Source organism: Lentinula edodes (genome assembly GCF_021015755.1).
Source record: "Lentinula edodes strain Le(Bin) 0899 ss11 chromosome Unknown C8R40scaffold_43, whole genome shotgun sequence".
NCBI classification, from domain to species: Eukaryota; Fungi; Basidiomycota; class Agaricomycetes; order Agaricales; family Omphalotaceae; genus Lentinula; species Lentinula edodes.
This window is the reverse complement of record NW_025764349.1, coordinates 318,576-346,572: the sequence shown is the minus strand read 5'-3', so window position 1 is coordinate 346,572 and position 27,997 is coordinate 318,576. Positions and strand designations below refer to the sequence as shown.

The following is a 27,997-nucleotide window of genomic DNA, read 5'->3' as shown; positions in this document are numbered from 1 at the left end:
GTAGAATACAAACAAACTGCACTATCGCAATTCTACAGGTCGTTATCTGAGTAAGAGTCCACCTCGGGGCAATGAAAACAAAATGGTCAGAGCAGGTTTATAGCCAAGATTAACCTCAAGCATTTTGTCTGTACGAAACCTTGAGTTACGAAACCCACAATAGTACACTACACAGGTATTGAATGTCCACTCAGTATCTTGTTAATAGTATTGGTCCGTAAAGGCGTATCGGCGAATAATGCTCGTACCAATCTCGCTAACTCCTCTACCTCGAAGTCCACCAGTGCACCCTCCTCGAAGAGATATGTTATATCGGCGAGGGAAGCTTCCTGCTCTTGGAATTAGCACATCTATGTGAAGGAACGAGACAATTGCATTAACTAACCAGCAGTTCTGATAGATAAGAGAATTTGAGCCAAGACGGAACGTAGGCAACGACAAAGGAAGGCTAAAAAGAAACATATGAGAAGATATTCGACCAACGCAAATTATCAAGTCATGAACGAACCTTTTCCGGATCTTCGCTGAACAGTCCTTCCAGAGCTAGCAGTATACGACACAACTCACTTAATTGATGAGACTCCAATTCCGGAATGTCACCTAACGCGAGGACATCTTGTACTACACGGGAAAGCGCTGCGTCCGTGACGGATCCTAGCGCAGTGTAGTATTTGCTCTTCGTTAATAGGCCTTTCCATTTTTGCGAGACGCGCCTAATCTCTTGAAGACTCCGATTCATGGCACTTTCGCATTCATCGTATCGGTCTTGATCGCCTGTGGAGGTAAACCCTTGAGTACTCTCTGCCAGGATTTTGTCGACCAATTGACGTTGCTTTTCCTACGAATGTCAATTTGACATGGTGAACAAAGGGAACAATTCTTTTTCTGAAGAAACTTACGATAGCATCGCCATACCAGCTCTCACTTAACAGTTTGAAGGTACGCCCGCATTCACAAAAGCGTTCTTTCACTGTCTGGACATTTGACCCATGTAACTCTTTTACGATGATATCAATTTCAGTGCTGAGATATAGGGTGTTATTTGAGAACCGCATCGGCCCCTCTAATGATTGCAATATTCCACTGAACACCACTGGATACAGCGCCCGATACAAATCCAGGATCGACACCGCGGTTTGATAAAGAGTTGAGCCGGGTGCCGAGCTAGACTCGTGTGCCGGGGACAATGATTTTGAGTCACCAACTTCTCCACCTTCACGCAAAGTTTCCTGGACAAGAGCTATAATATCTTTCATACTAGTCGAGACGAGGTACGACTCCTTTGGTGCAGAAATCGACAGATCCGGCGGTCGTTTCTCTGCGAGTTTACTTGCAGCTGAAGGTAATGAAGGTAATGAGGGCTGTGACGGTGATGGAGACTGTGTAACCTTGGCGTTGAACGAAGGAGACGCGACGGCAGGAGAAAAAGAAGGGGAAGAGACGTTTGGTGAAAATGCCATCGCCTTGGAGGGAGAGTTCATAGGAGAATTTCCGTTGAGACCCTTTTTGCCTTTGTTTGCGAGTTTTTCTAGTCGTGTTGCGACCTTTGGGGGCGACTTTATTGAGGGAGCAGGAGGTGGCCGAGGGGATTCGACGGAAGTTGAAGGAGGCGCTGACGTCTTCTCTCCCCAAGGATCATCCCAATTGGTTTCGTCCTCTGAAGCGGGAGGGGCATCATCTGCCGTTGCATCATCATCCAAACCCCAAGCGTCTTCGGCCTCAGGTTCAGGTTCATGACCGTTAGTAGCTGGTTTGATATCTGGTAAGGATTCATCCCCAGTCGGCACTGTAGCTTCTTCCGCAGTATCAAAGCCCCACCCGTCATCAATTTTGTCCATATCATCTGTATTTACTTCATCTTCGAATCCCCATCCGTCTTCACCCGTTTTTGCGGATCCTGTATCATCCTCGAAGCCCCACCCACTATCATCAACCTTCGCCGACGCCGATGCATCATCTTCTTCCAAGCCCCAAGCATCCTCAGCAACTCCTTCCTCCTGAATCGGCACAACCTCGGGTTCCGCAGCGGCTTGAACCACTTCCACTTCGACATGAAAGGCATCCGAGAAATCTTCGGGTTCCAAGATTTTCGCTCGGGTGTTTTCCAATATATGGACTCGTCTCTGACGTTCATAGTGACCACATACGCCGTCAGCCCAGGCCTTTATCGGACGGTCGGCAGAGTCGTTGCCTAGTAGTTCGATGATGCATGTTTGTTCAAATGACACAGCATCTTTGACTAGTTCGAGAAAGGGTGGAAGGCGGTTGAAGGAGTAGGGAAGATTTGATATAAGGAGGTTGTTCAATACACTGGAAATGACAGGTTTGCATAGTGATTGTAGGAAGGAAGAGCATTTCGCGGCAGGAAGGTAAGTGAAAAGGTGTGCGTGGAGGAAGTGTAAGGTTCGTGATAGATTGTCAATACGGCTTTCGAGCTTTTCGTCATTCGGGGGAGAAGGGAAGAAGGATAGCTTGAAGCCCTCTTCTACAACTGACATCGGCTGCGTCAATAAGGTATCAATGTAGTGAGTTGTTATGTCCCGGCGGAGAGTATTAAGGTGGTTATCCAGAGATACTAGAGATAATGATGAAAGAATTTCCGAAAGCGACAACGTTCGCTCAGACTGACGAACTGAAAGAGTAATCAATCGTAGAGCCACTCGAGAATTTCATCTAAAACAGACCTTGAACAGACTGAGCGATCGTTAGTTCGTGCGGAGCAACCAGAACGCATCTCGAGTATGCGTCGCTCAATTGTTCTTCCGTACGAGCTTTGGAAGCGTTGAATTTACGCTGCAGAACGGCTTAAGCTGAAACAACGTATAGAACGGGTAATACTCACCTTTAAGTCCAGATATACCTCAGACTGAGCAAGTGCTACGGGCGCATCTTTCAGCAACTGCTCAATGCTCGCACAACTTTCCACGGCTTCCGGAAGATCCCCATTGCGTACTAGCCCCTCTAGAGAGGAGAATTCTTTACTACATCGTAGTAAATATGATAAGGCTTCGTGTTTGATTCTCGCATTGGTGGCTTTTTGAGCTAAAGTCGAGTGAGCAGTCAACGTTTTGACCAGAGAAGGGACTAGGCCTGACTGCGAGAAGTTAATAAGAACACCAAGATCATGTAGTATCCAAGTTATACCTCCGGGTCGTGTAAGGAATGATTCAGTGAGTCGACTTCTGTCACCAATGTATGTAGTCGTGTCTGCACGGAAATCGACGTCTGCAATTGTCGTTCAAATTCGGGTAAATCGGCGTGAATACGGTCATGAATTCTTTCCTAAAGCATCTTTCATCAGCCATTACAGTTGATATTTGGGAGAAGTAATTGATAAGCACTTTGGTAGATTGAATAGTTGCATCCAGTTCTTCAAGCCAAGATTTCGCCAGCGAAGCCGTCAAGGATTTGTTGGTTGCTTCGTCCATTGTTGACAAAATCTTTGAGGTAACATCTTGAGGGGTTGCTCGTCGTGGAAGATGAGAAGGAACTGGGAAAGCCATGACGGCCTTGGGCCCGTGCAGAAGGTCGCAATAGTAGCGGTTATAGACGCGTTTGTGCACGTGTACAATTTCACTCTCTTTACTCTCATCTGACTCTCATCATCATGCTCGGCCGTTTCTTCTTACTGTTTGCGACGCTCCTCGTTCTTCATGGTTAGCCATCTATCAGATTAGGTCCTGGAGCTCTGATTCAGGTGCTTGTTTGCAGCTGCTTTCTCCACATACGAACGTGAGTTCGGCGTTAACTAGCCTCGCCTGACAAGTCCGAAGTTTCGCAGACCTTTCTCATTTAAAGTCGCTCGGAAAGCCTGAAGGCTCTCTCCCATACGATGTGGGTGTTATCACTTCAAGAAGCAGCACCCATATTCACCCTGTATCCCAGATTGTACTAGAAGCAATTATCGCCTTAGCGCTGGGAATCTTGGGTGCTTCACTGAATGCTTCGTCCTTGAAAGAGACAACTTGGTCAAGTGAAATGAAGACAAGGTATGATACTCGTTGAAAAGTTTGCCGATTAATGAACCATTTCTCCTCAGGTCCATAGACGAAATGGACGCGAGGTTGGGATTCGCGAATTATGTCAACCGAGGACGAAACATCTTTTCATGATACTACTTTTACGCTGAGTTCGTTCAACGTGCACTGTACCACTGTTCACGCGTTCGCGTCCAATCTATGTTAAGAACTTAAATTTATACATACATATGGTGAAAGCTGTGAGCATGAAGTAGCCCATGTGGATATTCGCATTTAACAAGCTTTTTTAGCAACCTAAAATCGGTATGAAAGGCAGATATTAGCGCTCAGATTTGACAGCGAGTCACGTGAACACTTAGCTGACGTCAAACTGGCTGTTTCCAGATCCTTCTCTATCTCCAACCATGTCCGACGAAACTGCACCATCCAACGAAATTCAAATCAACGTCAAAGGCTTGTAATACAACTCATCCTTCGGCAATGTAAATTTACTCATATTGCAGGACCCAATGAACTCAAATTACAGATATCGATAAGCACCGACAAAACTGTAGCGGAGCTGAAGGAGGCGATCGCTACACAATCACAAGTCGAAGCTGACAGGCAAAGACTGATTTACTCAGGTGTGCAAAACTGTCCTTCATATGCACAATGGCCCGCTTATACACGTACAATGTTCAGGCAGAGTACTGAAGGCACGTCTACACTTCCTTACCTACGAACATTGACAGCCTTATACTTGCCTGATTTCAGGATGAAGACCTTCTTTCCGTGTACAAAATCCAGTCTTCTCATACAATCCATATGGTCAAAGGTGCAGCACGCTCTGCTGCTGGTTCAAGCTCTACCGCAGCCTCGTCAACACCGGCCGCTCAACCGCTTCCCACCATGCAAACAGGTCAGAACGTCCACGACCCTCTGACAACTCTCAATTCGCATCTTGGTTTCGGTGCCATGGCTGGTTTAAACCCGTTCGCCGACATGGGCTTGAATCCCAACGATCCTAATATGGTATACATACGCGTACCAAGTCCCCCATTCATTATTGACGAAAGCTACTGATAGTTACAAACGATGATGAATTCACCTGAGTTCCTGCAACAGATGTCGAGCATGATGTCGAACCCTGCTATCATGGAACAGATCATTGCCTCTAATCCCCAACTACAGGCGATGGGCCCTCAAGTTAGAGAAGCTTTTCAAAGCGAGCACTTCCGTTCACTGCTGTTCGTATCTTTTCTGCCCTCAGTTTTACTCTGGCCTCATTTACTAATGATTTTACTCGTCTTGTTCATTGATACTCCCCCGGGTAACAGCTCAAACCCGGAATCACTCCAAATGATGCTTCGTATGTCATCAATGATGCAAGGAGGCATGGGCGGAGGTATGGGTGGTGGTGGCATGGGTGGTGGCATGGGTGGTGGCATGTTTGGCAGCGCACCCAGCTTCCCAGCCCCTGGCACCCCGGGTGGTGCTTCAGCTACTGGAACAACTCTTGGTTCTACTCCCGTTACAGGAACGACCCCAGGTTCTCCCGGAGTAGGCACTGGTGCTGCGAATCCATTAGGGATGTTTGGCAACCCTGCGATGATGCAACAGATGCAGCAGATGTTTGGTGGCGGCGGCGGAGGCCTTGGAGGGGGCCTTGGAAGTTTCGGAGGAATGGGTGGCTTTGGAGCCCCCGCTGCCCCCACCGATTCGAGACCACCAGAAGAACGATTCCAAGTGCAGCTGCAGGTAGATAATCTTTTTCCTTGAAACGCCAAACATTTTGTCTGATTGATTCGAAATAGCAATTGAACGACATGGGCTTCGCTAACGCTGCTCAAAATGTGCGCGCGTTGCTTGCAACTGGGGGTAATGTTCATTCTGCAATAGAATATATTCTTGGGGGAGGGGGGTTATAAACGACTCCAGAATCAAAGCTGTAAGTACTTAGATGGTGAATTCATTTTCGCTGTTGTATACGTATTTTATGTATGCATTATGTATCTGGTTTGAATCCGTACGAACTCATCCGGAATTCCACACAAACAATGAACGATTTGGTATTGAGTAGGACTGTAACTTGGAGAGTTAAGTTGTAAATTCCACGTATGAAAAAGAATGATACTTTGTCCACTGAGAAAAGTGCGGATAATTTGTACAGGAAATCATGCAAAAAGATACGATATACATAATTAGGGTACTTTAGGCTGGGTCTGGGACAATAGATAGCAGTTGTGAAATCAATGTAGATGAACAAAGATGAGCAAGCAAATAACAGAAAATCCAAGCCAAGTCCGATTTAGTCATGAATTATTGATGAGCTAGTTGATAACGTAGAGTGCCTGGGGCCAGTTGGTGTGCGCGCTGGTCTTCCTCGCTCGAAGCGTGATGAATATGATGAATATGACGACGCAGGACGCTCAACACTCGATGGAAGGTTGATGTCCCCGGAAATGTCGAGACTCTCCGATCGTAGTCTTTCGTTCCTTCGAGCAGAACCGACTCCTGCCATCCCGCTTCCAAATTCTCCTAGGTCCCAGTCGTTTTCACGACTAGAGGTGGTTTGTGCTGGAGAACGGTCGGCTGTGTCTTGAGTAGATTGTGATGTAAGGGGAGTGCTGTCGAGCATCAACGCTGTTTCTGGTAGTTGAAGCAATGGTAATGTGATACTTTGGCCTCGGCCATGTCCTAATAGGTCTGTTGAGGGCTCAAACCGACTACTTCGAGAACCAGCAGCATCACTCGATTCCCGCCTAGGAATAATTGGTCGGCCTTCGGGAGAAAGGGCTCTTGCATTGGCTATCTGTTCATCCTTATTATGCGTCGGTGAATCCAATCCGACCAGAGTATCTCGGTTCCAGTCGAACTCCTTCGCTGGGTTCCAATCAGCGTCTTGAGTCAGAGTGCGTGAAGTCGTAAGACCGTCAGAGGTATCTCTAGGAAACTTCTCGCCAATTTTTTTCCTCCACCCCATCTCTGCGTCATTACCGTCTTCGGCATCCCCAATTCGAGTATGCTCGCTGCTGACGGTGTATTCTGATGTTAATCTCTCCTTATTCATATAGGCCTGGTATCGCATTTGTCGTAAAGCATCCTCGCTAGGGAACGTATCGGTAGTCGGAGAAGTCCTTCCGGCAAGTTCGTAAGCTCCAAGTCCTTTCTGGTCTCCGACATAAGGACTCGATATCTTCTTGGGATGGAACCAAGCAAACAAACCTCCGCTTTTAGTAGAATTCGTAGCAGAAGCATCTCCAAAGGCACGTGAAGGAAGACCATGTTCGTCAGTTGACGCGCCAGAGCCTCGGTATCTTCTTCTCATGAAGCAGAAGCGTATTCCGAAGAGGACGAAGCAGAGGCCAAAGAACCCGATCAATCCAAAGAGCACATCCAGGCCTACACTCAAAGACTTTTTACTACTATCCGAGTTGGTCATCGGCGTCCCATTTATAGACTGGCCTAACACTCGAACTTTCTGAAACTCGTCTAGACAATGCTCACTATCAATTTTTTATTCTCCTCCTTGAATGAGTTCTGCTTACCCATCGCAACCGTGGCGTTTGTAAGTCCTTGTAGTCCGAGCCTTGGGGAGAGCTGGTTACTGGTGGAAGTGTCTGAAGGAGATTGAGGATTATTTGAGCCCCGTAAATCTGGGAAGGATCCATTCGAATCCGGAACTTGATACGCCATTACCATGTAGGTGTTACGAATGAATGGAACGCCTAGGATCATGTCGACACCGACGCTAGAGAGAAACTGATCGGCAGCTTGTATGAGGCCGATACAATTCGATGATGAAGACTGACTCGACGGGGGCTCGGTAGTGAGGTCAAGGGGGTGCACCGAGATTGGCAGTCGAGAATCGAGAGAAACTGTGAGGTTTAGTGGGGTTGTACAGCTGACATAGTCTGGGAGGGAAAGGAATGTCACTACCGGTTAATAAGGATTAAAGGATTATCGCGCACAATTCCCATCGCTTGCTGGTGAGACGCCTATTGCACCGTATATTGCATCTGCAATAACCTTAGTGGAAAGAATCACAGGAACCCCAGTATCCAATATGGCGGACGGGCTGGCTTCGTAAGAACTTTTTTGTAGGGTTACTGGTTTTGCTTGGCCATCAACCCAAACCGTTATATCCGCGATATTAGCCTTCCAGAACAAATAACCGGCAGATATACCAGTGGATGTAAGGCTAGGGACCGATGTGGCATACTGAACATCTTCACCGCTTCCTATTTGTGGTACTTGAGATTGCGATGGGTGTTTTCCAATCCCGAAAAGAGATGGGATCGTTGATGACCCTGGACGCTCGAGTGTAATGGATAGAAAACGTGCGGCCGGAGAGAGAGAGGATGGGGAGAGGGAGAAAATATTTGACGTAAACTGAGAGCCGTCAGTAGTGCTAGAAGAACTTGAAGGAATGGTTCGGCTTATGATGCTATTATCAGGAAGCGCAAGGCCTATAATGCCGTTGAAAGAAGAAGACAAGGGTTCCGAATTCACCGTGGAAGCTGCGGCTATGGGTCGAAGGTGCTAAACGTTAGCTTTTAGTGTATCTAATATGAAGATCAGGCACGTACCGAAAGCTTGAGTGTCTATAGTGTAACCACCGATGTCAACAGAATCCCATACAACCAGTCCCAATGCTTGACCTTCCAAGTAACTGACATTAAATGAAGAACCGCTTGCTATGGAGGTGGAACTAGAGGATGCATCGTATCGTTTGTTACTAGGGACGTTGTTGCAAGAGGAGGTAGAGCATGAAGAGGCGGTTACCCACTACAGCTAAGAGCTTAGCAAAGAGTATACAGCCTGGGAGGTGATATGATATTACACACAAGATCGGATGAACCTGTATCTATTTGGAGAGAGACGTTAAGATTATTGGAGCCTAGAGTTATTGGAAGGGTATAAGCACTGTAATATTTGCCTGAGCGGATTTTATGGTGAACAATCCGAGAAAACGTACGCATTATACGCCGTTGTGCCTACATATTGCAGTGGTACCACTATTCCATCTCCTCCTCCGGAACTATCAGAGTCATCTCGGGGCCATGTACGGATGGATGCTGAAGGAGCTCGTTGTTTGCCTTTTTGCGCCCAATCAGAGACCATAGCAATCCTCCAGAATAAAGAAAAAGGGAAGGGAAGAAACAACAATTAAGCGGTGGAGAAACCCCATGAATGTTTAAAAGACTCTAATCATATTCTGATCGTGGGAAGATGAAAGTCTAGATCCCTGCACTACACTCTGCTATACACCTCCCATCTGCCATCCTCACGCAGCCACTTATAAGTATATACATGGCAGAAAAAGTCTGGTGAATGCTATGTAGATAACGGTCCATAAAGTTTGGATAAAGGTGTGAGAGGGAGCAAAATCTGTTCAACAGTTGACACCCCGGGCTCCTAAATTGTTGACCGGAATCAAAAGCTTCCCTACACGGGGAAAAAATGCCTTCCCTCTCATTCCCTCTCTTGCCAAGTCCCGGGATAGTCTGGCGATTCTGAATTGCATCACTAGACATGCTACGATCGAACTGCCTTCGACTGTATACCGTCCCGTCGATGGCAACGAGCAAAAAGGCAAAACGCAATTTTGGCCAATGCGAATGTCCTCTGCTTCGCACTGCCAGCCTGTATAATCTATGTATTTTTGCGGGAGGGTGACGGACCTGAAAATGTTTGAAACTGGGAAGAATTAAAAGCAGACAGAATCGAAACCATCTAGAAGTAGCAGGGGAGGAAAGGGAGAAACCTACTAGGCTATAGAGGGACTTATAGCTATGTAACCTCTCCAGTGACAATTTTTGCAGAACTGAATTGTACGGGTTTATCTGAATCCAACTTGTTTGAGAGATAGGGTGGCTTCCGGGTTGAACCGAACCCTGTCGATAAAAGGGCAGACCCACGTAGACATCGGCCTATTCGTGTGCATTGCATAGACAATGGACATCGTTACGCTGTACATAGTTGCAATCACGGGCTTGGCTAGATCAAAAACGCAGATGCATAGAAGTTTATAGACCAGGATGTTCACGACACCCTAAAGTCAGGAGAAGAGGCAGCACGCCTAAAGCAAGAGGGACAGCCCACAACCACAACTATGATGTTACTGCAAAGACGTCAATGTATTATGATGATTAGATAGATTGTGTCTAATAAATATAGGGTATAAACTTGTAAGGGACAACCTTGCAGTAACGTTCCCAATCTTTGCCATACTTGACAGCACAACTATGGATAAGAATGAGAATTCGAGGAAGTCTTTAACAGTTAGACTATGCACACACCGTTCGAAATCACGACCGCATCTATGCACTAGGACAGTGATGAAGAAAACGGAATAAAAGTAGGGTATAGGTGTTGCAGCACCGATAACGAGACCCCAAGTTAAACTCATAATCCAGTCCGCGACATAGTTCTGGGTCAAGACAATTGAGAATATTTAAATAAGACGTACACACAAGAACTTACAGGTTTGCGCGACCATCCCCACCATCCACTTGTCAAAAGTCGGTTTCTGTTGGAACAACGTCAGGCAATTCACAGAACCTAAGCTGAATCGACGTAATTACCCATGTGCAGTTTGAACGTAAGTAGGGTTCTTGACCGTGTTACCAGGAAGCTGAGGGAATGTTTTCCGGAACGTGTAGACACCCTGAGTCTGCATTTTGAAATGACTTTTTTGAGCCATAGCGGTATCCCAGCTGGAAAAGCAAAAAAATGAGAACGGACGGACAAAAAAATGTTATCCTACTCACATGTAATATGCGGTGCACAAAGTGGTGTACAAGATGACATATGTGGGAGTTGAAAATTTGTACTTGGAAGGATCGTGCGATGCCATATAGACCACAGAGTAGACGTAGGACTAGGAATGGAATATGAGGACGCCGAAGATAAAGAAAGTCTGAATCTGGACATACGAATGGCACGCCAGCGAAATTCCAAAAGATGACCATAAAACCCCATCTATAATTGCCAAGTTAAATAGGTCTCAAATAAGCAAGTCGTCAACCTACTTTTCATGATACATGTCCCAAGTTTGTGGAATACATTCTTCTCCCTTCGCGCTATATTGCCGGTCAGCAAAAGCAGTCGAGTCACGTAGACAGATTCCTACCATGCATTTATGTAAAACCATGTAGCCAAACACATGAACGCCATATTCTGAAAGATTAAATATTAATGAACCGATTCAAATCTTTCAGGGAAAAAACGCACCGGTGTAACATATCCTAATGTCTCATATTGCTTGCAAGCTCCTGAAACTGCAAGGAAGAACACAATAACCCAAGGAATGCGGACTTCGGCCCACATCTTTAAATCCACAGGCCCAATTCTTGGGTTCAATGAAGCACCCATGAAAACATCGTAGATGAAATTGCCAGACATACGCATTTGCGTTCCAGTAGCAATTGCGATGAAATACATGCCGAAAGAGACACCAAAGCCCCATATCATCGCGACAGACATTAAATGGCCATAATTGTCAATTATTTCAGTGAGACGGAAGATCTCATAATAGTGAAGCACCGCGGCAGTACCCATGGTGGCATATAGAGAAACGAGAGCATTGCAATTGTACATGAGAGTCTTGTAGCCCAAGGACGGGACTGGTAGTCCCTCCTGCATGAATCCAGGCAAAACCCAAGCGAGGAATAGTTGGAAGAAAATGTTGCCGGAGTAAACTTTCCAGGCGTATAAATTCGGACTAGCATCCTAGACCCCAAGGAGGCTGTTAGCTGCTGGCTATATCTTCAAGCACTTGAGTCGCACCTCTCGTACATGGGCCCACATTCTTCCCAGGAATGGTTGAATATCTTCCACAGAAGTGGGATGCACCAATTGGCCGTCATAAAACCAAAGACATATCCACAAGTAGTACATGAGGAGTGGGAATCCAGTCATAATTGCTAGCACACCAAATGGACCACCAAATTCATATCTGTTCCAGGTTGAATGAGTACTGAAGGTCGAATAGTGGACGCGACTTACGATTCATGCTGGTCAAGTTTTTGGTCCAATTTTTTGCCTTCCTCCGAGATAGTGATGATATTAAGTTTTCCATTAGTTTTCCTTTGACGAAGACCGTCGCTGTCGCCCATAGTCAGATGTCTGGAGGCACCTTAGAGTCTCTGGTTGTAGTTATAAAGTCGACTTGAAGAAAAATCGAACCACTTTTTGATTACCTAACAATGATCGCGTACAAATCCAGACGCGACGCGCGACGCGAAATAATTCGCGAATTATGCTTCCGAACCCGACTCCGAACTCTGTGCAGGATTCAGATGGTGAGCTGGATTTTAACTTGTATTGGTGCTTAAAATAACGCACGCCACCTCCTGCTAGTCAAGATATCCGAGCTCTTTTCCAAAAAAAAAAAAAAAAAAAAAGGATCGTACAGGAACTGGTCAACGATCGCAGATAATTACATATAAGGAGAGAACTTTGACGCATACGATTTTGAGATAGGCCCATTCCTCCAATGATGAGGTTCCTCAAACCCGGCAACAAGCACGTCGTCCTCCACGCTCATGCAACCGCCCAGCAGGGTACATACATATATCTTATTTTCTTCAAATTCTATAGACCATTCGCACACAAGCGCTCATTTTCTGTTGTAGGACACAGTAAACCCCTGACTTACCTCGCGGTGCTAATTCTTGAGAGCCGCTTTGAAGTGATAACTACATTCTCAACAAGTGTAGCAATGTTATTCAAAATCAAGGGCCAGTCGGAAAGATTGCACCCAACCCGGTACCAGGCCATTCAATCGCGCCTCAAGTGAGCTTTTTATCCCCAGTAACTGTCCTACATGATTATCCATATCTTAGCAATAGTGTACTCGACGTTTCGGGCCCGATCTGCAATCCTCGCTTGCCGTTGATGGGCTTTGCACCTGCATATGATGCATTACACAATAGAGAGCCTCTCATTCTTCTTCCTTCGGGAAAAAAATCGCCGGATTACCTGCGCCTAGTCTGATCGATGTAGGAGTGGCTTCCCCACAGAAAACTTACGACTTCATTCTTATCCTCATTCAGCCTTTTACCGCGTATGCTGTCGAAGCAATACCGTACGGGTTATGAAAAAGGACCTCCCTATCCTTGCATACTGCACCTGCGGGGGGAGCCTTATGAGTGTAATGGGGAAGTACCTGGAAGTACTGAATATTATCCCCGGGTTAGCACCTTTATTCGACTATGAATGGTTTCCGCAAAAGGTGAGTCTAACTGATAACATGTTCTACTCATTTATCCCATCCATGGCTAATCCGTTTTAGACCCGTTGGTCAAACCTTACTCCCACAATCGAAATAATTGGTGGATAGATAGATAGATAGATACGCGGCTCCGTCTAAGACGGGGTCCCACTAGGGAACAGCCGGGCCCAACCATCTCAGTTACAGCGAATGCTCATCCAACGAGGGACGGTAGACTGCAGTGAGAATGGAGGGGGTAAAATACATATTACGGTACCTAAAACGTAGTGGTACCGGAGAGGGAAATTATTCAAAATCGGAGTCTTCACTTTCACTTTCTTATCCACATCCGAGGAATGGATGGTTTGATTTGTGCCTCTTCGCCTGCGTTCGAGGCCCCTGCGATCGCTGCAGCCCGCAATTGGTAAATGTCGTTATGGAAAATATGGCATAACAGGGTATGTATAACCTAGGACCACTCACCATAAATGAAGCATTATCAATTGAGAATAGGGTTCAATCTGACACGGAGAAGCGAGGAGTGGAGTTTGAAACACAGAATGAATTCGGCGAAAAGAGTTTGGTATACGTGGGTGAACTATATTACCTAGGTACGAATACGACTTCACCTCGGGAGCTCCCTGAGATTTCGTTCGGCTCGATTTTCTTTGCCTCAAACCCCGAGAAAGTTTGAGCTGTCTTCGCAGAACTCGTCGACTCAAAAACCCCATTTTTCTTCACCGATCCCTCTCCATGGATGACACTCCCCTCCGAACTCGAGGCGAAAATTGCTGGAAGTGAATATGGAATGGAACTCACCTGGTTTCTTCATCAGATTATTTGATCCCATCCTGCAACTGGATGGTTCATCACTCACGGAGGATGGAACAGCATTCAGGAGGTGTTCTTCCATCGAGTTCCGCTGTAAGTACGCTTTTTGCCCAGGGAGCGTGGTTTCTGATTGCGATTGTCTTGCAGAATTTTATGGCCCTGTCAGGCAGATCAGCCTTATAATGCAATCCTCATGAGTAGAAATCATCAAGCGGCTTTTGAGCTCATTTCTGTTCGTACTGGAGACCGCGGGTGCGCTTACCCTACAAATTCAAAGATGCCATCCTTCACTCCCGAGAGTGCCAAAGAGAAGTTCAGAGCATTGCTCAACTAAACAAAAGGTGAACTTGAAGGTCGAAAAATTATGATGAACTTTAGTATGCTCGCAGGGGAGATGGGCAAGGCGTGGAATGAAGGAGGTCTGGCTTAAGTCGATTTCGAGGCTTCATTGCGCAAATATGTACGAGGCACCAAAATATAAAGATTGGTGTATAAAATTGTACGGAGCAATATGTTTGCATTAGGATCGATTTAAAGAGTACAGAACCGAGGGGTTTTTGAGCCGCATAAGTATGTGGTTATCGTCTCACGGAAGACAGTATGTCGGGCTTTCACTTTTGAGATGAACCCTGGAAACTTGCAGTTTCCCGACGTATGTCAACGATAGGGAGACTGATTTCTGTCAAAGAGTAATCGGGAGTTCTTGAACTATAGGGCAGATCATCAGCGAAGCATACTAATTGGCTACCCATTAGCCTATGTAAGTTTACCTTTCATTGCTGGCTTGCCCCAAGGAATTTTTCGGTCTAAATTGACTTCTCAGGTTGGAAAAGGCTTTCGAATAATGCTGCCTGGCTTCCTTGGTGGTTCCGAAGAATAGGAAAATCAGGATACCGCAGCTGGAGTTTATCCAACGCTGCAACTCGAGTGACGCTTCATCGATACCATTGCTCCTCCAAATTACCGATGGAGTGGCGGGAATGTACGAAAAATCAGCGTGAACATAATCCCAGCTAATCCAGGGCAGTAAGCCCGCTGATACGTTCATGACCAAAGCGAAGACTGCGATGGGAGTGGTACAAGTCTCCAGCATGGCAAAAATGACCACAGGGATGAATCTATCCATTGTGAATGAGTTCTCGCAAACAGGAGTTTGGAGGTTCTTCAGTTCCTGATAGTGTCGAAATAATGAAATTATACAGCGAACTAGTAGATTCAGACCTGAGGGGCATTCTAGCAGTGGTTCCGAAGCACTTACTATCATAGTACGCTGAGACAAGGCCTGTCAAAATGGGCGGGAAAGTGACAAGAAATTGTGTTGCCAGAGTACGATAAACGTAGGGCATACAACCAATTTCCTCGAATATACAATAACGATGACCTTGAACAATATATTCTAACCGGTTTCATTAAAGCAGAACAAAACGAAGTGAAACGGCGTATGAACACTCACGTAAAGCTGTGAGCACCAGAGGCACTATTAAACATAATGTGGTATCGAAGATAACTGCACGGCGTTTCTTTTTTGAATTTGATTGAGTGATATGTTTAATGAATAAGGAATACTCAGACCGACCTCGATGCGCGTCAAAGCAGATTTTGCGCTGGCAATAAGGTAGAGACGACGAACAATGCACAAGGAAGAGAGAGGAATCGCAAAGGTTCCTGCTAGAATAACATGTGTAGCTGCACAATATATAATTGATCAGCCCAAGTCAGCCCAAATAGTAACCAGAAACTCACAAAAATCACACCACACAGGTGCGATGTCCAAGATGGTACCAGCCCAGAGAATAGAGTTGATAAAGTCTATGAGGCCAATCAAAGATGCCCAGATCATGTAAAAACATGTACCCGAGTTCCAAGCCTGGAGGTGCCATGTGAGTGGAATGAGGGGGAGAAGAAAGCTGGAGAAGGAAAATATCGTGTAGAATGGGTAAAGAGGGTCTGTTGAGTGAAACATGGCAGCAACCGGGGATTGGAGAGGGAGAAAAAGAAGGCAGATAATGATTATCGCAGTAATGAAAGGAATCCTTATTAAAGGATTATCGCTGTAAACCCTTGTACTCTTTTGAGTATGATATCTGTATGATATATAGCAGTTATGTGTCAAAGCGTAACCTGTCTCATACAGGCACTTACGCATTGTTGTATACTGACCAGGGGTTGGAGAAAACCGATCGACTTTGTTCCATTTTTGGTAAGTAAAAGTTCAACTGTAGGGTATATATACTTAAGTATGTCAGTGGCGGCTGAGATTGCTGGAATGAAATCACGAGAAGCGGCAAGATTCTATGTACACAACTCCTGACCTATTTGGAATCTTCATTTTATCGAAAACGCAGTTCTGTACATACCGACACCCTGACATCTATACGCAACCCTTTGAACAGGCCTACTCAGGCCTACTCCCAATACCGTGCAACTTTGGCGTCGTTTTCATTTGCTCCATTACCAATCTCTAAGAAATCAGACGGTCTGTCCCGCTTAAGATTCCGTCGACGGTTATTCACCGGGAGCCTTTGGTATGCCGAATCCTGGACGACCTGACTAGGGCCTCCCTGGGAAGGATACATATTGTTATTATACCCCATACTGCCGCCCATCGACCCTTGCTGCTGCTGCATATTCTGCATTTGCATCTGTTGAGCTTGCTGCTGCTGTTGGAATTCCGTTGCAGCAGCAAGCGCGACACTGATCGTTTGTGCCTGCTGCAGTTGAATTTTTAGCTGCTCCTGCTGCACCTCCGTTTGCTGGCGTACGCGAGGGGGCAGAGACGGATTTTGAAGTGCTACAGATATTTGCGATATCTGCGCCTGGAGCATGGGGATGAGTTGCTGTACGTCCATCCCGGGTTGTTGATCAGAATAGAAATCCTGTTCGAGGTTGATGGTTTCCTGTGCAAAGGATGAGAAATCTCGACCTACAACCTTGGGGATTAATGATTTGTGCCCACCTTCGTACCATCCTCCATTTCTTCGGAGTCAGCAGCCTCTCTTCGACTGTCCTCAATGGCTTTCTGAATGTACTCACTAACCCGACGCCGCTTCTCATGGTTTGGAGAGAGCTTATCCAAACTGGCAATCTTCTTACCACAGTTAGGATTTGGGCAGATGAAGTCTCTCTCCAGCAGGTGCGTCTGTATACAGTCCTCGCAATACGAGGTCCCACAACAGGGTGTTTCAACCGCATCGCGAAAGAGCTTGTTGTCGATTGGACACACAAGGGTAAGGTCCGAAGGGGTGTTACGATCTCGCACTTCCGCTGCAGTCAGGACTTTGTTTGTTCGCGAGACTTGTTTTTGCCACGACGCCCTGGACAGTAGAGATAATTAGCTTCTGACCAAAACCAGCGACAAGGACGTACAGATCGGGTTGGGCGACGACGTAGCCACCTTCAGGAGTGACCATAACTCCTTGACCTAACTCTCCGTTGTTGATATTCTCCACAGCTTTCAGCATGCTACGTGGTATACCGGTCGTCCGTTTGATTCGTGGTTTGTGGTCAAACTCGCGATCACTATTCGTGGGGCAGTCCTTTATCCAGTGACCTAAAGGACAGCGATGAGTACAAACAAGGCCACTAACCTTTGGTGTACGCGTAGTTTCTCACCTTTCTGGCCACAGCGGTAGCACACATAACTGGCCGGTAAAGGCCGATCCGGCGGTTGATACGTTGAAGGGCCTGGCTTACCTGGGCGCGGGGGACCTCGTTGATTGTTATAGATGCGCGTAGCACTGGGCAAACGTAAGTCGAGTTCCAATCAAAGTGACAAGTCAGATAGAACAAAGATGTTATCATTGGAAAGCGTACTACTACTTTGACAAATATGAAAATATCCACTATTGTATTGAAAGAACGAAAACGGAGAGGTAGGATAAACGATGAAGGAGCAATCGACTGACTGGGACATTTTTTCCTGGGCTTCCTCCCAATTGGCTGATTGTGCTTGGAACATTGCAGCCATGGCGGCTGTTTCGTCGTCATTTGCCACGTTGGTTTTGACTGGGGTGGCCAAGTTCGATGGCTGAATGATTGTCATTTACGATGATGAATCACAAATGAAAGGATTCAACGTTACCATGCCGAATTTAGTTTGCGAGTCGTCCCTTCCGTCGAACCGCTTAGACATTGCACCTCTATGAACGAAGCCGGAACCTCGCTGCACTGATTCTGAGGTTGGTATCATATTGGCTGTACCAGCAACATACATAGATGCTTTCCCTTTTCCAGGCCGTGCAGCAGGGACACGTTTGATGATGACGAAGGAGGATCGGGGGATAATAGCGCCGTCGTCGAGAAGCTCTGGTGAAAGATATAAGTGTCCTTGCAACAGCATGGTAATTCGGATTTACTACGCACCTTCCTTGGAGTCTCCATCGATGACTTTCAAGTCGAAGTCGTTCGCCTTCGCGAGGTTATGTGCTAAAATGATGTCCCTCTTTAAGTCAAAAACCGATATACCAGTCCCGTCGAACGCCACACGAGATTCGTCTTTGCGGGAGTTGAACCGATAGAATACAGAAGAGGCCATGGTTGGTATATATGGATTTATGAAATTAGAGTTGGTGTAGGGGCAAGGGACAAAACTCTTTGTCGCTCAATCTGAACTCTTTGGACGCGTTTTGTTGCCAAAGCTGGAATGTTGAATATATATATATTGACACAGAGGAAAGTGGAAGACTGGAAAACGACTACGAAGAAAAAAGCATGTAACTGAGAACCGAACTCTGATAAAGCTTTCTCACGGTAGGATTCGGTACAGAGGACGACCAAGAACGTTCTTTTATAGTTTTTCATCCTCAGCAGTCGGCGAGACCGCCGAAGAGGGTCAGAAGAAGTGTATCATAATAGTGAGTAGGTACAGCTTTCCAGTATAATGATAATCCAACGATACCCTTATTGCGCTGAGATTGACGGAGCCTTTCCGTTCTGCACTCGTTCAGATCTTCTCAACAGGCTCTGCTGATAACTCTCCCAAGCAGTGATAAGCTCTGACTGCCTTCCAATCATACCTTCTAACCAAGCCCGCAGAGCATCACGGAAGTCTTCCACTCTCTCCTCCTCAAACCTAGCCATTTCAGCTTTACATAAACGCGACGTGTTTTCAAATGCTCGTTTGGCTTGCGCAGCACGCATTTCAGACTATACAAGGGGGTGTCAGAGGAGTGGTAATGGTTTCAGCGAAAATATACTCGCCTCAGCTATTTGACTTAAAGAGTGACCCAGAGCACCACCGGCCCCTTTGCTGAGACTTCCGCCGGGTGTTGGCGAGTTCCCTCCGTATGCAGAGGTACCCCGGTTGCGCTCATGTACCTGCTTGACACGGATGACGTCGACATCTGCATTCTTCCAAGCTTGATACATCCGTCCGCGAGAGGAAAATGCCATCTGAAAGGACGTTACAAGTTCCAGTGCGAACGGGGTGGCAGGATACACACCCTAACACTTCCAATTAACCTCGCATACTCATCGACGGTCCCCATGATGGTAATCATGTCTTGTTCGCTTTGAAGTACATGTAATTCTTGCGCTTTCCTTTCAACCTCAGCCAGACCCATCAAAGTTTGTGAGAGTTGTTGAGCTTGTGAGGAACCTGAACATTGTCAGCGTATGCGTTAGAGGGTCGAAAGTTTATAGCGTACCGGAGACATTTAATCCTGTGTTGAAATCTCCACCCTCTGCAAGCTCTTTGACATGATCGCTAAACTCAGATACAGCCTGGGCCATTTCCATGCGATGTTTGGAGACAAGGTCGATAGACTTGACGAGAGAACGAAGTTGCGCTTCGAGTGAATCTAAATATGTTCTTTTGGAGTCAAAGTAGTCGTCTGTCTCATAGAATCTCGTTCCTGTTAATGTTTGCCCAATGGAAGAAATGATACCACTGGAAGGCCCAGGGGAGCCCGGGTCAATCTTGCGGTGCTTGATCTAGACAGTTGAAGTGCTAGGTGAATCGAAGACATAGGACCCAGAAAAAAAGCTTACATCCAATGCGAACGTATCACTCTCTAGGAACAACTTCAAGTCTGAATCTTTGCACAACACGGGATGGTTGGCAATCTTTTGTATACATTTTTCGAGTGCGAACCTGGATCACGGTGAGTTTGACTACGTGAAAGAATGACGAAATAGAACCATTACCTCCGCTGCCTAATGAATCCTTCGTCAAACCTCCCTACGTAGCCTTTCTTGCCTGCGGATCCCAATATAGGATTAGTGAATAGTAGTGGATTCTTCTCTGGCACAGGAGGAACCACTACTCCAGGATTGTTAAATGACAATGTGTTGTAAAGCCAAAGGAAGTCCGAGTACCGTCTCAACACTGAAAAGGCTGACTTTTGGTAAAGGGGGGAAGTTGTCCGTGTGTGTACTGTGTACATGACATACGAGCGGATTGGATCACCAACTTTCTGTGGATCGTCAACCGTTATAGTGAAAAGCGGAGGGAGAGACGGGTCATCAGGACGATTGGAGATAGAACGCTTTTTAGATTTCTAGAATTTCAATGAGATATAGTTGATGAAACGGGTTTAGTAGAGCTCACAGGAGACATGGAAAGACTCTGAGCAAGAGGTTTATCATCGTCGCTGTCGTCTTCATCCCGGTTACGTGATACAACAGGCGCAGACGCGGACATCCCGTCATCGAATTCTGGCTGACTGTAGGGTTCGTGTTCGCCCCAGCCAGACGTTTGTCCAGAGAGAGGACCCCAAACTGCAGTAGGGGAGCTGGGACCTGAGAGCGATGATGTGCTTGAAGTTACAGTTGGAGGAGTAGGATGCCGCTGAAGTTCAGGTTCCTCAATCATACTAGGTCGAATCGTAGCAGTCTCTGAAAAGCCTTTCAGAGATTCAGCTTTTTCAAGCACTTCCTCAATCTCTTTCCCTTTCCCTTTATCCTGAGCCTGTTCCTCCTTCCACGCCGACCTTTCATCCTTTTTGCCTTCTTCTTCTTCTGTATCCTCAGACGCAATATCGACACTCTCCTTGAATCCGGATGCCTTCAACGATACGTTCCTGGCACGTTTGAAACCAAGAGGCTTGTTGTCTTCCTCATCGGAAGAAGGAACATTCGCAGTAGCCGAGTCAAGGGGATCACCGGGTCCCGCAGAGTCGACAGGCTCAGTTGGGATTTCTGTGGAGATATTGGAACTTGATACTGGTGTTTCCGGCTCATAATCCTCGACTTCAGTCGATTGTTGCGTATGGTGATCCTCGGTCCAAGCATCATGGCTATGATCAAAGGGAGAAGCCCATGGATCTGGAGAACCAGAGCGCCTCGAGCCAAAAGGGTTACTGTCTTCGTTAAAAGGATTATCTTCCAACATTGACCGGGAAGGCGCCAACAAATCATCAAATCCGTCCATTTCAATGGAATGTCGTTGTCAGTCAGCTGGTAGTGGGAATGTGTCGGCCGTATTGAATATACAGCGCCAAAAGGGAAGTTACAACTTTACAAGTCCGACCTGTTTAAGTCTCGAGTCGGAGGAGTTGCTAATCTTGCGCTGATGAGATGAGTAGAAATTGGTTGGCGGGACCACGTGGCATTTCCCTTTAACTCTTGCTTTGACTTGTACGGTTTGCAGCAAAAAATAGTAGGTACATGTACATTGCATGTGTCGAAAGTCGAATTACAGATTGGTAAGGTACCTGCTCTACATACATACTATGGGTATGCATTTGATTTCCGTTGAGCGCGCAAACGTTGAAGAACAAGAATAATGTTACATGAGCAGGTATAAATGAGAATGCGATTATCTATCTACATTGAAAGAGATTGAGATTTTGGGGGTATGAGAAAGAATTAGAATGCGCAAAGATTGTCATAATTTTCCGCAGATGAATGCGAAAGGATGGTGTATGAAAAAGCTGGAATAAAGAATTGCCAAGATGTACCCCATATACGCAGAATGTTGGCGATCATCATTTCTAGTTGGACAGCTAGCTTTATGAGAAGGCATTCTCAATGTTGGTCGTATTGAAAGGATTGCGAATATTTGACAATGTGCAAATTCCTCCTGCGAACGCTGGTGGTCGCGAGGACTAGCTCATCAACCGCTCTCCCCAGACCAACTTGTGTCTGTACGCTCTATAAGCACCACCGAGTCCTACCCAGACCACCATACAGCACAAGAAGAACGAGATGGCGAACAAGAACCTCATGAATGCTTTCCATCGACCTGATACCGGTGCAGTTGGCGTGAATATAGTACGACGCCAGCGTTCATGAAAGGAGGTATCGAGCCACGTCAAGTCCATGACAAGATTTTGAGCCTGAGTCCGAATGTAACCAGAGGGAATGAGATCGACGAAATGATAGCGATAGTCACAGTATCAGGGAAACCGAGTGAACGGCGGATGCGAATATACGGACGAGGGGGGATCACATCGTGATCAACGACAAGTACGTTCAGCAGTAGCCCGATTGCAAAAACAGGAAGCGATATCGTGAAACGATAATCAGCTGCCAGATCATGAACTTCATCGTATCTGGTAGACCAACCTTTTCCCGACCAGAATCATACACTACTCTGATATCTTGCACCTGAGTTCGGATCTTTGGCAGAGTTTGTGTTAATTCTGAAAGAGTATCCACTGATTCGTCGAGAGATGCCTCGATGGCGGGTATTTGTAAATGTAGGGATTGATCCGCCCGCTTGAAGTTTCTCTGTATAGGGAATAAGGAATATGTCTTTTAGGAAATTTCGAGGACATAGGCTGACCTTGATTCCGGTGGATGCTTCCTTGAAGAGACTGTCTATGGCACGGAAGTTGCTGAGGCTTTGTGATAGTTGCGACTGGATCTTCTCATGAGCTGGATTTTGGACGAAGGTCACTGCTTACCTCTAATTCTTTCATTTGAAATTCGTATTGTGTTGCCTGCTTTGACATCTTCTTCAACGCTGCCTCCAATTTGCTAAAGAGAGTTATTAGCCCTGAACATAAAAGCATTGGTACCATCGACATACCCCGTCGATACTGACTGCTCCACTTTTCCGACTTTGCTTTCTTGCCAGTTCTTTGAAACACCACGCTCCTGAGCGGGGTTGTCCAAAGAACGGTGCGTAATAGGCGGTTGGTCCTTGTCGAAATACGCTTGCTGGCGGCTGCCGCTATTCATCGTTCGAGACTCAACTTGACCAAAGAAAGAATAGTGCGACAAAGCGGAAGACTGCAATAAGAGGGTGAATGAAGCACGTCAGTCGAGTAGCTCCTCCAGGCTACGCTGCCAGGGTAGATATAAAGAAAGAGAGAAGAAAGATGTGTGAAGGGAAAAACGGTCAAAGAGAAAGATTTGGATTATCAAAAAAGCATTGTGAAAGACAAGGTGACCGTTAAAAGAAGCAATTTGAGCGCCCACGGGGCGGAGATTTGACGGCCACGAGGTGATCTTCAATTATGTACTACATACCGGATCATTGATCCGCACTTGAAGCATTTACAAAAACGTTCAAAAGCCTCCAAAAGTTTTCGCCACCGCACGTACAGTATCTCCCCAAAAAACCAAAAGACGCAAACAGCTTCACGCAGGCGTTTTTGTGGACCGGCTCCAAAGCAAATATGGCCTATAGAATGTACTTCCCCCTCGTGTGCACAAAGATCAACTTTCAGTCCAGGACCATCAGGTATTCATCAAGCTCGTGTTCACTACGTACCCATTTAGACAGAAAATCATTGTTTAGCTAAAGCACCTATGTGCTCGCAGGCGTGAACACATCTAGACGCATCCAGGTGCCATCCCTCAAGTGGGTGATGCCTATATGTACACTCCTTTCTGATCAGAAATGATAGCCAGACCAGACGAAGAACAAGTTCTCTGGTTGAAAACACGCGCATAAAGCTTAGCCTTCGATGAATTTGTACCCATCCCATAGTGCAGTGTGAGCAAAGCGATGAGGAATCTACGCTCTGTGGTGGAAAGGTTCGACTGTACGTTCTCTTTGAGAATCTAGTATTGACGACGATCCAAAACTTGCTCACCACTATCGTCATTTCCATCATTCCTCAATTTTCATGACAACCACTGTCGAACCCATTACCCCCAGATCTTGTAACGGCTGATATATCTCCTTGTTCACCTCCCGTTGAGAAAACATCAAGTCCACGGATCTCAAGCAATCAACGCCAACAGGCTTGGAGGAATATCCTCGGTCAGGTAGCCAGCGCGACGCGACCATATTGAAGACCGTATTGTCGAACTCGGTCCTACCAAACTCCACTGAAAGATTGGGTGATATAGGAACGACAGGCGACCTGAAGCTTGAATCTTGGCTGCTTCCTCAGTTCCTGATCGAACAAGTCTAAGCGCTGATAGTATTGCAACGGTTGGGCCCTGGGCGCTTTTCAGATGGCTTTCTCCCGTTTCACAACAAGATGCACTTTTGAATGGATTGCAAGAGTTACTAGTAAGTCATTGCCCTGGAGAAGTACTGGCAGCTTGCCAGTGTTATGTGGAAGTACTTTTTCTGCTTTTCCAGTCCCAAATCATTGTACGGGGTAATGGAGTCTGGTTTCACACTGTGTAGAAGTGCTCTACATGGAAGTCATTTATCCCATGATTCTGAAGCAGTCCTTCATGTGTACTTCCTTAACACGGTGCTGCACTGTGATCTTCACAATGTTCTGCGTGGGGCGACCAAAGGCAAGAGGCAAGTTTCTACCTATTAAATACTAGCTCTAGTGAAGACTCCTCTCCTTTCCTAGCCTCCCCTTTGAGGTCCACTGTTTATCGCTATCGCAAAACACTAAATGAGCGGAATCTCTCGATTAAGTCGGAAGCAAACATTTTGATATATATTTTCTCGCAAACATCCTTTCTCTTTCTAGAGAGCTCATTCCTGGGCTCCTTCAACGAAGTTACACTTATCGTCACATGGCAATCACAGCAATTTGAATGCTCATGTGTACCATATGTTCAACAACCCAAAATCATGATAGTCTCTTCATTAAGTCGCATCGCAGTATTTAGCGATATCAGCTTCTACTCAAATAACTAGGTATGCCGTGCGGCTTCGTTTGTATTCGCGTCAACCTCAATGCTCAGCTGGCCTATAGGTACTGCAACTAACAACCAACGATTGGGACAAGGCCACGTCAAAGCATACCCATACGCTACCATATCGGGAAAGTATTGTGAGCGCCCAATGGTCCAACTTTTTGTGCCATATGTCTTTCTTATCACAGTCCCCACTCTTGCCGTATCTATTTACAAAAGCAATAAGATTCATCTGGTCCTTGCTCGTTGTGTGCTGTTGTGTGTCAGTAAGACTAAGTGTTTTTTCACTCCTCCAACATTTGTGCGCTGCTAGATCCTGCTATGTAGATCCCTTCAGTGAGTCAAACTACGATTCTGACTCAAATCACGCTTGGTTATCTGATGGGTGCCAAATCACTAGGATACGAACGATTTGGCCATACGACGGTGAAAAAAAGTCTTGTTGCGACGTCCAGATTTCGGCACGCGAGTGGCGAAGAAGTGTTGGTGGAGAATCTGCTTCTGTTTTCCCGGGATGGCCGAACTAATGAAATACCTCGTCTGTGCAGTTCCGCGGGCCAGTCCTAATGATTGCTCATTTGGATTATTCAAAAATGGGAACCGTGCACACGATGCTATCGATCCCAAAGAGGGTTTCACATGAAAACGACTACTTGAAGTTTTCCTTCATTATCTCCGTCTGCGGTGGACCATAGGGAACACAGATCAGTTTCGGGAGGTTCGTCTAACTTTAGCTCTACACTTCAATGTCGCAGCGTGCTCTTTCCTTTTCATTTGCTCATGATAGCCCAAACTTACTTTTTTGAAGCTTAATAGTCGGATTTCGTCCTCTTCTAAATGGATCCTCCATACGTAAGTTCCCTGAATCTGTTATTTGTTCGCAATGCAATTCGAAGCGCAGCTACAGACCTCAAGGTTCAACATTCGAACTTCGTGGTCCTGGTGGCACTGAGTAACATGATTCTGAAAATCCAAATGGTTTCCAAATTCGAATGAGGTTCGGGCCTGGTATAAAAAGCCCTCTTATGCTTCAGCTCGACTCCAAGATATCGGTCACTTTGAATCATCGGGGCTTCACAATGTTCATCTCTACACTCGCGGCTTTCTCTTCTTTGATCTTTTACAGCTTTGGGCTGGTAAATGGCACCCCTGTAAACGGTTCAAGATTCGAAGGCCTCGGTGAACAAGCTCGCGACATTCTTGCTCGTGCCGTACCTGTGGCTCCTCGCTTCGTGGTATACAGCGATAAATTCGTATCGGGTTTGACTGGTCCGCCTGCTGTAGCTGACGTAGAGGTGAGACTCTCTCTATGGGGTTGGGAGATTTGGCTTAAAATGAAAATGTTATGTGCAGGGTTTTAACGTCTTGTCAGTGGTCTCATTACTACAATTCCCAGACCGTGCTAACATCATTACATCAGTGCTATGTCTTTCCTTCTGTTGGAAGGCGCTTTCGATAAGGTATGATAGTATCACCACGGTAGAAGCGTCGCTCAGTATTTTTGCTTCTAGGCTGAGGAATGGACTCAACTAACCGCTGCTGAGCGGGCGACCATCAAGGCTGAGTATGCCGCGGCTGGAATCTCTCTAGTTGTAGCCGTATTTGGGTCAACAGACGTTCCGACAACTACAGGAGCTGATCCGATCGCTACTGCGAATACGATGGCTGCTTGGGTGATTGAGTATGGACTGGATGGTATCGATGTTGATTATGAAGTATGGTATATACTTCCTCGCGCTTTTCCACCAACCTGATCTATTTTGTAGGACTTCAATGCTTTTGATGCGGGCACTGCCGAGGTGAGTTCTTCATCCCCAACTCTGAATCCACAATGTCAGCAGTTTTCTCAAGGCCTGGCTTGTGAGTTTCACCACACAATTACGAACCCAGCTCCCTCAAGGCACTTATATCTTGACTCATGCTCGTAAGCGTTTGTATTATTTCTTTGCAAATACTGGCTCACGAGCTGTATCTTAATTGCCGACCACTAACCCAAACTCGAAAAGCTGTCGCTCCATGGTAACACTCAGAAGCTGTAATACTTCTACACCGTGTTCATTATTCCTTTCTTAGGTTTTCACCCAGCATATGGACCAACGGAGGTTACATCGCAGTCCACGAACAAGTGGGAAGTCTCATAGATTGGTACAACGTTCAAGTAAGTCGTTTTCTGTTGCTTTGATGCTCTCACAGAGTTGTTCACCATTATTCTAGTTCTATAACCGTGTGTATATACTGCCTTCATTGATGATCATACATTGAGCGAAATACCGTAGAGGGTACCAGCGAATATACAACCTGTGCCGGCCTCCTAACCGCCTCTTCGTCCACCTGGCCTGAATCTGCTCTTTTCCAAATCGCCGCCAATGGTGTGACGTTAGACAAGCTGGTCATCGGAAAACCCGCAACCACTGGGTGAGAGCAAGCCTCCTTACACTTCAGCGCAGGATTTGATGAATTCATTGCTATTGTAGAGATGAAACTAGTGGAGGGTACATTGACCCTGCTACACTCGCGACCTGTGTTGAAGAGGCCAAAGCCGAAGGCTGGAGTAAGTCTTTGGTCTGTTCATGCGTCGAATTGTGCTTACCGCAAATTTCGTTAGCTGCGGGCGTAATGAGTTGGGAATATCCTGATGCGGCTTCAGCTTGGATCACCGTTCGTACAGAATCTTCTTCTTGTATGCATAATCATTTGACTGGCATCTTATCAGGAGGTGCGCGCCGATTCTTGGCCAGTTTAAGTTATAGATATTATATACAATTTGTTCTTCGCTGCACTCTACTGTTGAGTGAATACTAAGTCACTACAAATCAAATAACATTTCACCGACTTTCACAATAACACCAGGAACGCGCACTGTTTTTGCTGTTACTATGTGCCGGATTGAATCATGGTCTCTCAAGTTCAGAACTGAACTGTGGAACAAAGGGTGTAACTTCACGAGCAACCACGTTGATTGGTTGAGGTGTTACGGGTAGAATGCACGGCA

General features: G+C 46.2%; 12 protein-coding genes across 12 annotated transcripts; 5 read left to right on the top strand and 7 right to left on the bottom strand.

The window, feature by feature from the left end:
* Nucleotides 1-167: 167 nt before the first annotated feature.
* Nucleotides 168-3,503, bottom strand: C8R40DRAFT_1056497 (uncharacterized protein; the record flags this gene model as incomplete). The annotated part of the gene is made up of 8 exons (XM_046225087.1): nt 168-329; nt 386-448; nt 509-838; nt 900-2,632; nt 2,685-2,793; nt 2,843-3,094; nt 3,145-3,282; nt 3,342-3,503. The coding sequence occupies 8 exons, from the start codon at nt 3,501-3,503 to the stop codon at nt 168-170; spliced, it is 2,949 nt and encodes a 982-aa protein (XP_046081747.1).
* A 68-nt stretch (nt 3,504-3,571) lies between these two features.
* Nucleotides 3,572-4,298, top strand: C8R40DRAFT_1125763 (magnesium transporter). The gene is made up of 6 exons (XM_046228995.1): nt 3,572-3,656; nt 3,712-3,732; nt 3,782-3,834; nt 3,886-3,989; nt 4,040-4,219; nt 4,271-4,298. The coding sequence occupies exons 1-5, from the start codon at nt 3,608-3,610 to the stop codon at nt 4,110-4,112; spliced, it is 300 nt and encodes a 99-aa protein (XP_046081746.1). The 5' UTR covers nt 3,572-3,607; the 3' UTR covers nt 4,113-4,219; nt 4,271-4,298.
* On the top strand, nt 4,038-6,077 carry C8R40DRAFT_636796 (uncharacterized protein). Its single transcript, XM_046235728.1, has 9 exons — nt 4,038-4,219; nt 4,271-4,283; nt 4,365-4,433; nt 4,484-4,603; nt 4,662-4,675; nt 4,734-4,991; nt 5,046-5,206; nt 5,297-5,717; nt 5,774-6,077. Exons 1-9 carry the CDS (start codon nt 4,208-4,210, stop codon nt 5,885-5,887), a joined length of 1,182 nt encoding a protein of 393 aa, XP_046081745.1. The 5' UTR covers nt 4,038-4,207; the 3' UTR covers nt 5,888-6,077.
* Nucleotides 6,078-6,267: 190 nt separating this feature from the next.
* C8R40DRAFT_1175453 (aspartic peptidase domain-containing protein) lies at nt 6,268-9,083 on the bottom strand (the record flags this gene model as incomplete). Its single annotated transcript, XM_046232330.1, has 6 exons — nt 6,268-7,451; nt 7,508-7,873; nt 7,931-8,485; nt 8,549-8,747; nt 8,807-8,885; nt 8,938-9,083. 6 exons carry the CDS (start codon nt 9,081-9,083, stop codon nt 6,268-6,270), a joined length of 2,529 nt encoding a protein of 842 aa, XP_046081744.1.
* A 1,033-nt stretch (nt 9,084-10,116) lies between these two features.
* On the bottom strand, nt 10,117-12,193 carry C8R40DRAFT_1125755 (ergosterol biosynthesis ERG4/ERG24). The gene is made up of 11 exons (XM_046228994.1): nt 11,970-12,193; nt 11,751-11,919; nt 11,196-11,693; nt 11,095-11,141; nt 10,994-11,044; nt 10,898-10,943; nt 10,733-10,842; nt 10,547-10,678; nt 10,446-10,491; nt 10,262-10,392; nt 10,117-10,205 (listed from the first exon to the last, which is right to left on the bottom strand). The coding sequence occupies exons 1-11, from the start codon at nt 12,077-12,079 to the stop codon at nt 10,127-10,129; spliced, it is 1,419 nt and encodes a 472-aa protein (XP_046081743.1). The 5' UTR covers nt 12,080-12,193; the 3' UTR covers nt 10,117-10,126.
* A 179-nt stretch (nt 12,194-12,372) lies between these two features.
* On the top strand, nt 12,373-13,263 carry C8R40DRAFT_637073 (uncharacterized protein). The gene is made up of 4 exons (XM_046235731.1): nt 12,373-12,526; nt 12,599-12,758; nt 12,815-13,197; nt 13,258-13,263. The coding sequence occupies exons 1-3, from the start codon at nt 12,460-12,462 to the stop codon at nt 12,957-12,959; spliced, it is 372 nt and encodes a 123-aa protein (XP_046081742.1). The 5' UTR covers nt 12,373-12,459; the 3' UTR covers nt 12,960-13,197; nt 13,258-13,263.
* Nucleotides 13,264-14,023: 760 nt separating this feature from the next.
* On the top strand, nt 14,024-14,341 carry C8R40DRAFT_1056377 (uncharacterized protein; the record flags this gene model as incomplete). Its single annotated transcript, XM_046225078.1, has 2 exons — nt 14,024-14,100; nt 14,155-14,341. Coding segments are annotated over 2 exons (264 nt in total), but the record flags the coding sequence as incomplete, so codon positions are not given.
* Nucleotides 14,342-14,773: 432 nt separating this feature from the next.
* Nucleotides 14,774-15,970, bottom strand: C8R40DRAFT_1056399 (GPCR fungal pheromone mating factor; the record flags this gene model as incomplete). Its single annotated transcript, XM_046225079.1, has 5 exons — nt 14,774-15,213; nt 15,266-15,403; nt 15,461-15,527; nt 15,584-15,693; nt 15,751-15,970. The coding sequence occupies 5 exons, from the start codon at nt 15,968-15,970 to the stop codon at nt 14,774-14,776; spliced, it is 975 nt and encodes a 324-aa protein (XP_046081740.1).
* A 249-nt stretch (nt 15,971-16,219) lies between these two features.
* Nucleotides 16,220-18,731, bottom strand: C8R40DRAFT_1125749 (DWNN domain-containing protein). The gene is made up of 7 exons (XM_046228993.1): nt 18,370-18,731; nt 18,089-18,312; nt 17,913-18,034; nt 17,620-17,744; nt 17,374-17,557; nt 16,964-17,321; nt 16,220-16,904 (listed from the first exon to the last, which is right to left on the bottom strand). The coding sequence occupies exons 1-7, from the start codon at nt 18,539-18,541 to the stop codon at nt 16,413-16,415; spliced, it is 1,677 nt and encodes a 558-aa protein (XP_046081739.1). The 5' UTR covers nt 18,542-18,731; the 3' UTR covers nt 16,220-16,412.
* A 35-nt stretch (nt 18,732-18,766) lies between these two features.
* On the bottom strand, nt 18,767-21,563 carry C8R40DRAFT_1125746 (Vps5 C terminal like-domain-containing protein). Its single transcript, XM_046228992.1, has 7 exons — nt 20,555-21,563; nt 20,152-20,504; nt 19,996-20,098; nt 19,653-19,938; nt 19,449-19,603; nt 19,207-19,398; nt 18,767-19,152 (listed from the first exon to the last, which is right to left on the bottom strand). The coding sequence occupies exons 1-7, from the start codon at nt 21,374-21,376 to the stop codon at nt 18,907-18,909; spliced, it is 2,157 nt and encodes a 718-aa protein (XP_046081738.1). The 5' UTR covers nt 21,377-21,563; the 3' UTR covers nt 18,767-18,906.
* Nucleotides 21,564-23,371, bottom strand: C8R40DRAFT_1125744 (uncharacterized protein). Its single transcript, XM_046228991.1, has 5 exons — nt 22,979-23,371; nt 22,854-22,926; nt 22,733-22,807; nt 22,513-22,677; nt 21,564-22,283 (listed from the first exon to the last, which is right to left on the bottom strand). Exons 1-5 carry the CDS (start codon nt 23,128-23,130, stop codon nt 22,053-22,055), a joined length of 696 nt encoding a protein of 231 aa, XP_046081737.1. The 5' UTR covers nt 23,131-23,371; the 3' UTR covers nt 21,564-22,052.
* A 2,713-nt stretch (nt 23,372-26,084) lies between these two features.
* C8R40DRAFT_1175448 (glycoside hydrolase family 18 protein) lies at nt 26,085-27,748 on the top strand (the record flags this gene model as incomplete). Its single annotated transcript, XM_046232329.1, has 13 exons — nt 26,085-26,300; nt 26,359-26,372; nt 26,426-26,465; nt 26,517-26,720; nt 26,772-26,804; nt 26,857-26,929; nt 27,012-27,024; nt 27,079-27,163; nt 27,220-27,229; nt 27,282-27,420; nt 27,480-27,556; nt 27,611-27,663; nt 27,719-27,748. The coding sequence occupies 13 exons, from the start codon at nt 26,085-26,087 to the stop codon at nt 27,746-27,748; spliced, it is 987 nt and encodes a 328-aa protein (XP_046081736.1).
* Nucleotides 27,749-27,997: the final 249 nt, after the last annotated feature.

Excerpts from the sequence above, each read along its gene's own strand:
- C8R40DRAFT_1125763 (XM_046228995.1), top strand. The coding sequence starts at position 3,608 with ATGCTCGGCCGTTTCTTCTTACTGTTTGCGACGCTCCTCGTTCTTCAT. Across the intron at positions 3,657-3,711 it reads GACGCTCCTCGTTCTTCATG|CTGCTTTCTCCACATACGAA; the intron begins GTTAGCCATCTA and ends GCTTGTTTGCAG. Across the intron at positions 3,835-3,885 it reads AAGGCTCTCTCCCATACGAT|ATTGTACTAGAAGCAATTAT; the intron begins GTGGGTGTTATC and ends CCTGTATCCCAG.
- C8R40DRAFT_636796 (XM_046235728.1), top strand. Across the intron at positions 4,434-4,483 it reads AATTCAAATCAACGTCAAAG|GACCCAATGAACTCAAATTA; the intron begins GCTTGTAATACA and ends CTCATATTGCAG. Across the intron at positions 4,992-5,045 it reads ATCCCAACGATCCTAATATG|TTACAAACGATGATGAATTC; the intron begins GTATACATACGC and ends AGCTACTGATAG.
- C8R40DRAFT_1125755 (XM_046228994.1), bottom strand. The coding sequence starts at position 12,079 with ATGGGCGACAGCGACGGTCTTCGTCAAAGGAAAACTAATGGAAAACTT. Across the intron at positions 11,920-11,969 it reads AAACTTGACCAGCATGAATC|ATATGAATTTGGTGGTCCAT; the intron begins GTAAGTCGCGTC and ends AACCTGGAACAG. Across the intron at positions 10,843-10,897 it reads ATTTCGCTGGCGTGCCATTC|TCCTACGTCTACTCTGTGGT; the intron begins GTATGTCCAGAT and ends TTCCATTCCTAG.
- C8R40DRAFT_637073 (XM_046235731.1), top strand. The coding sequence starts at position 12,460 with ATGATGAGGTTCCTCAAACCCGGCAACAAGCACGTCGTCCTCCACGCT. Across the intron at positions 12,527-12,598 it reads TCATGCAACCGCCCAGCAGG|GACACAGTAAACCCCTGACT; the intron begins GTACATACATAT and ends TTTCTGTTGTAG. Across the intron at positions 12,759-12,814 it reads GCCATTCAATCGCGCCTCAA|TGTACTCGACGTTTCGGGCC; the intron begins GTGAGCTTTTTA and ends TCTTAGCAATAG.
- C8R40DRAFT_1125749 (XM_046228993.1), bottom strand. The coding sequence starts at position 18,541 with ATGGCCTCTTCTGTATTCTATCGGTTCAACTCCCGCAAAGACGAATCT. Across the intron at positions 17,322-17,373 it reads GTCGTCGCCCAACCCGATCT|GGCGTCGTGGCAAAAACAAG; the intron begins GTACGTCCTTGT and ends TCTACTGTCCAG. Across the intron at positions 16,905-16,963 it reads AAATGGAGGATGGTACGAAG|GAAACCATCAACCTCGAACA; the intron begins GTGGGCACAAAT and ends TCCTTTGCACAG.
- C8R40DRAFT_1125746 (XM_046228992.1), bottom strand. The coding sequence starts at position 21,376 with ATGGACGGATTTGATGATTTGTTGGCGCCTTCCCGGTCAATGTTGGAA. Across the intron at positions 19,939-19,995 it reads GTGATACGTTCGCATTGGAT|ATCAAGCACCGCAAGATTGA; the intron begins GTAAGCTTTTTT and ends TCAACTGTCTAG. Across the intron at positions 19,604-19,652 it reads CACAGGATTAAATGTCTCCG|GTTCCTCACAAGCTCAACAA; the intron begins GTACGCTATAAA and ends GACAATGTTCAG.
- C8R40DRAFT_1125744 (XM_046228991.1), bottom strand. The coding sequence starts at position 23,130 with ATGAATAGCGGCAGCCGCCAGCAAGCGTATTTCGACAAGGACCAACCG. Across the intron at positions 22,927-22,978 it reads GAGCAGTCAGTATCGACGGG|CAAATTGGAGGCAGCGTTGA; the intron begins GTATGTCGATGG and ends AACTCTCTTTAG. Across the intron at positions 22,678-22,732 it reads AAGCATCCACCGGAATCAAG|AGAAACTTCAAGCGGGCGGA; the intron begins GTCAGCCTATGT and ends TTCCCTATACAG.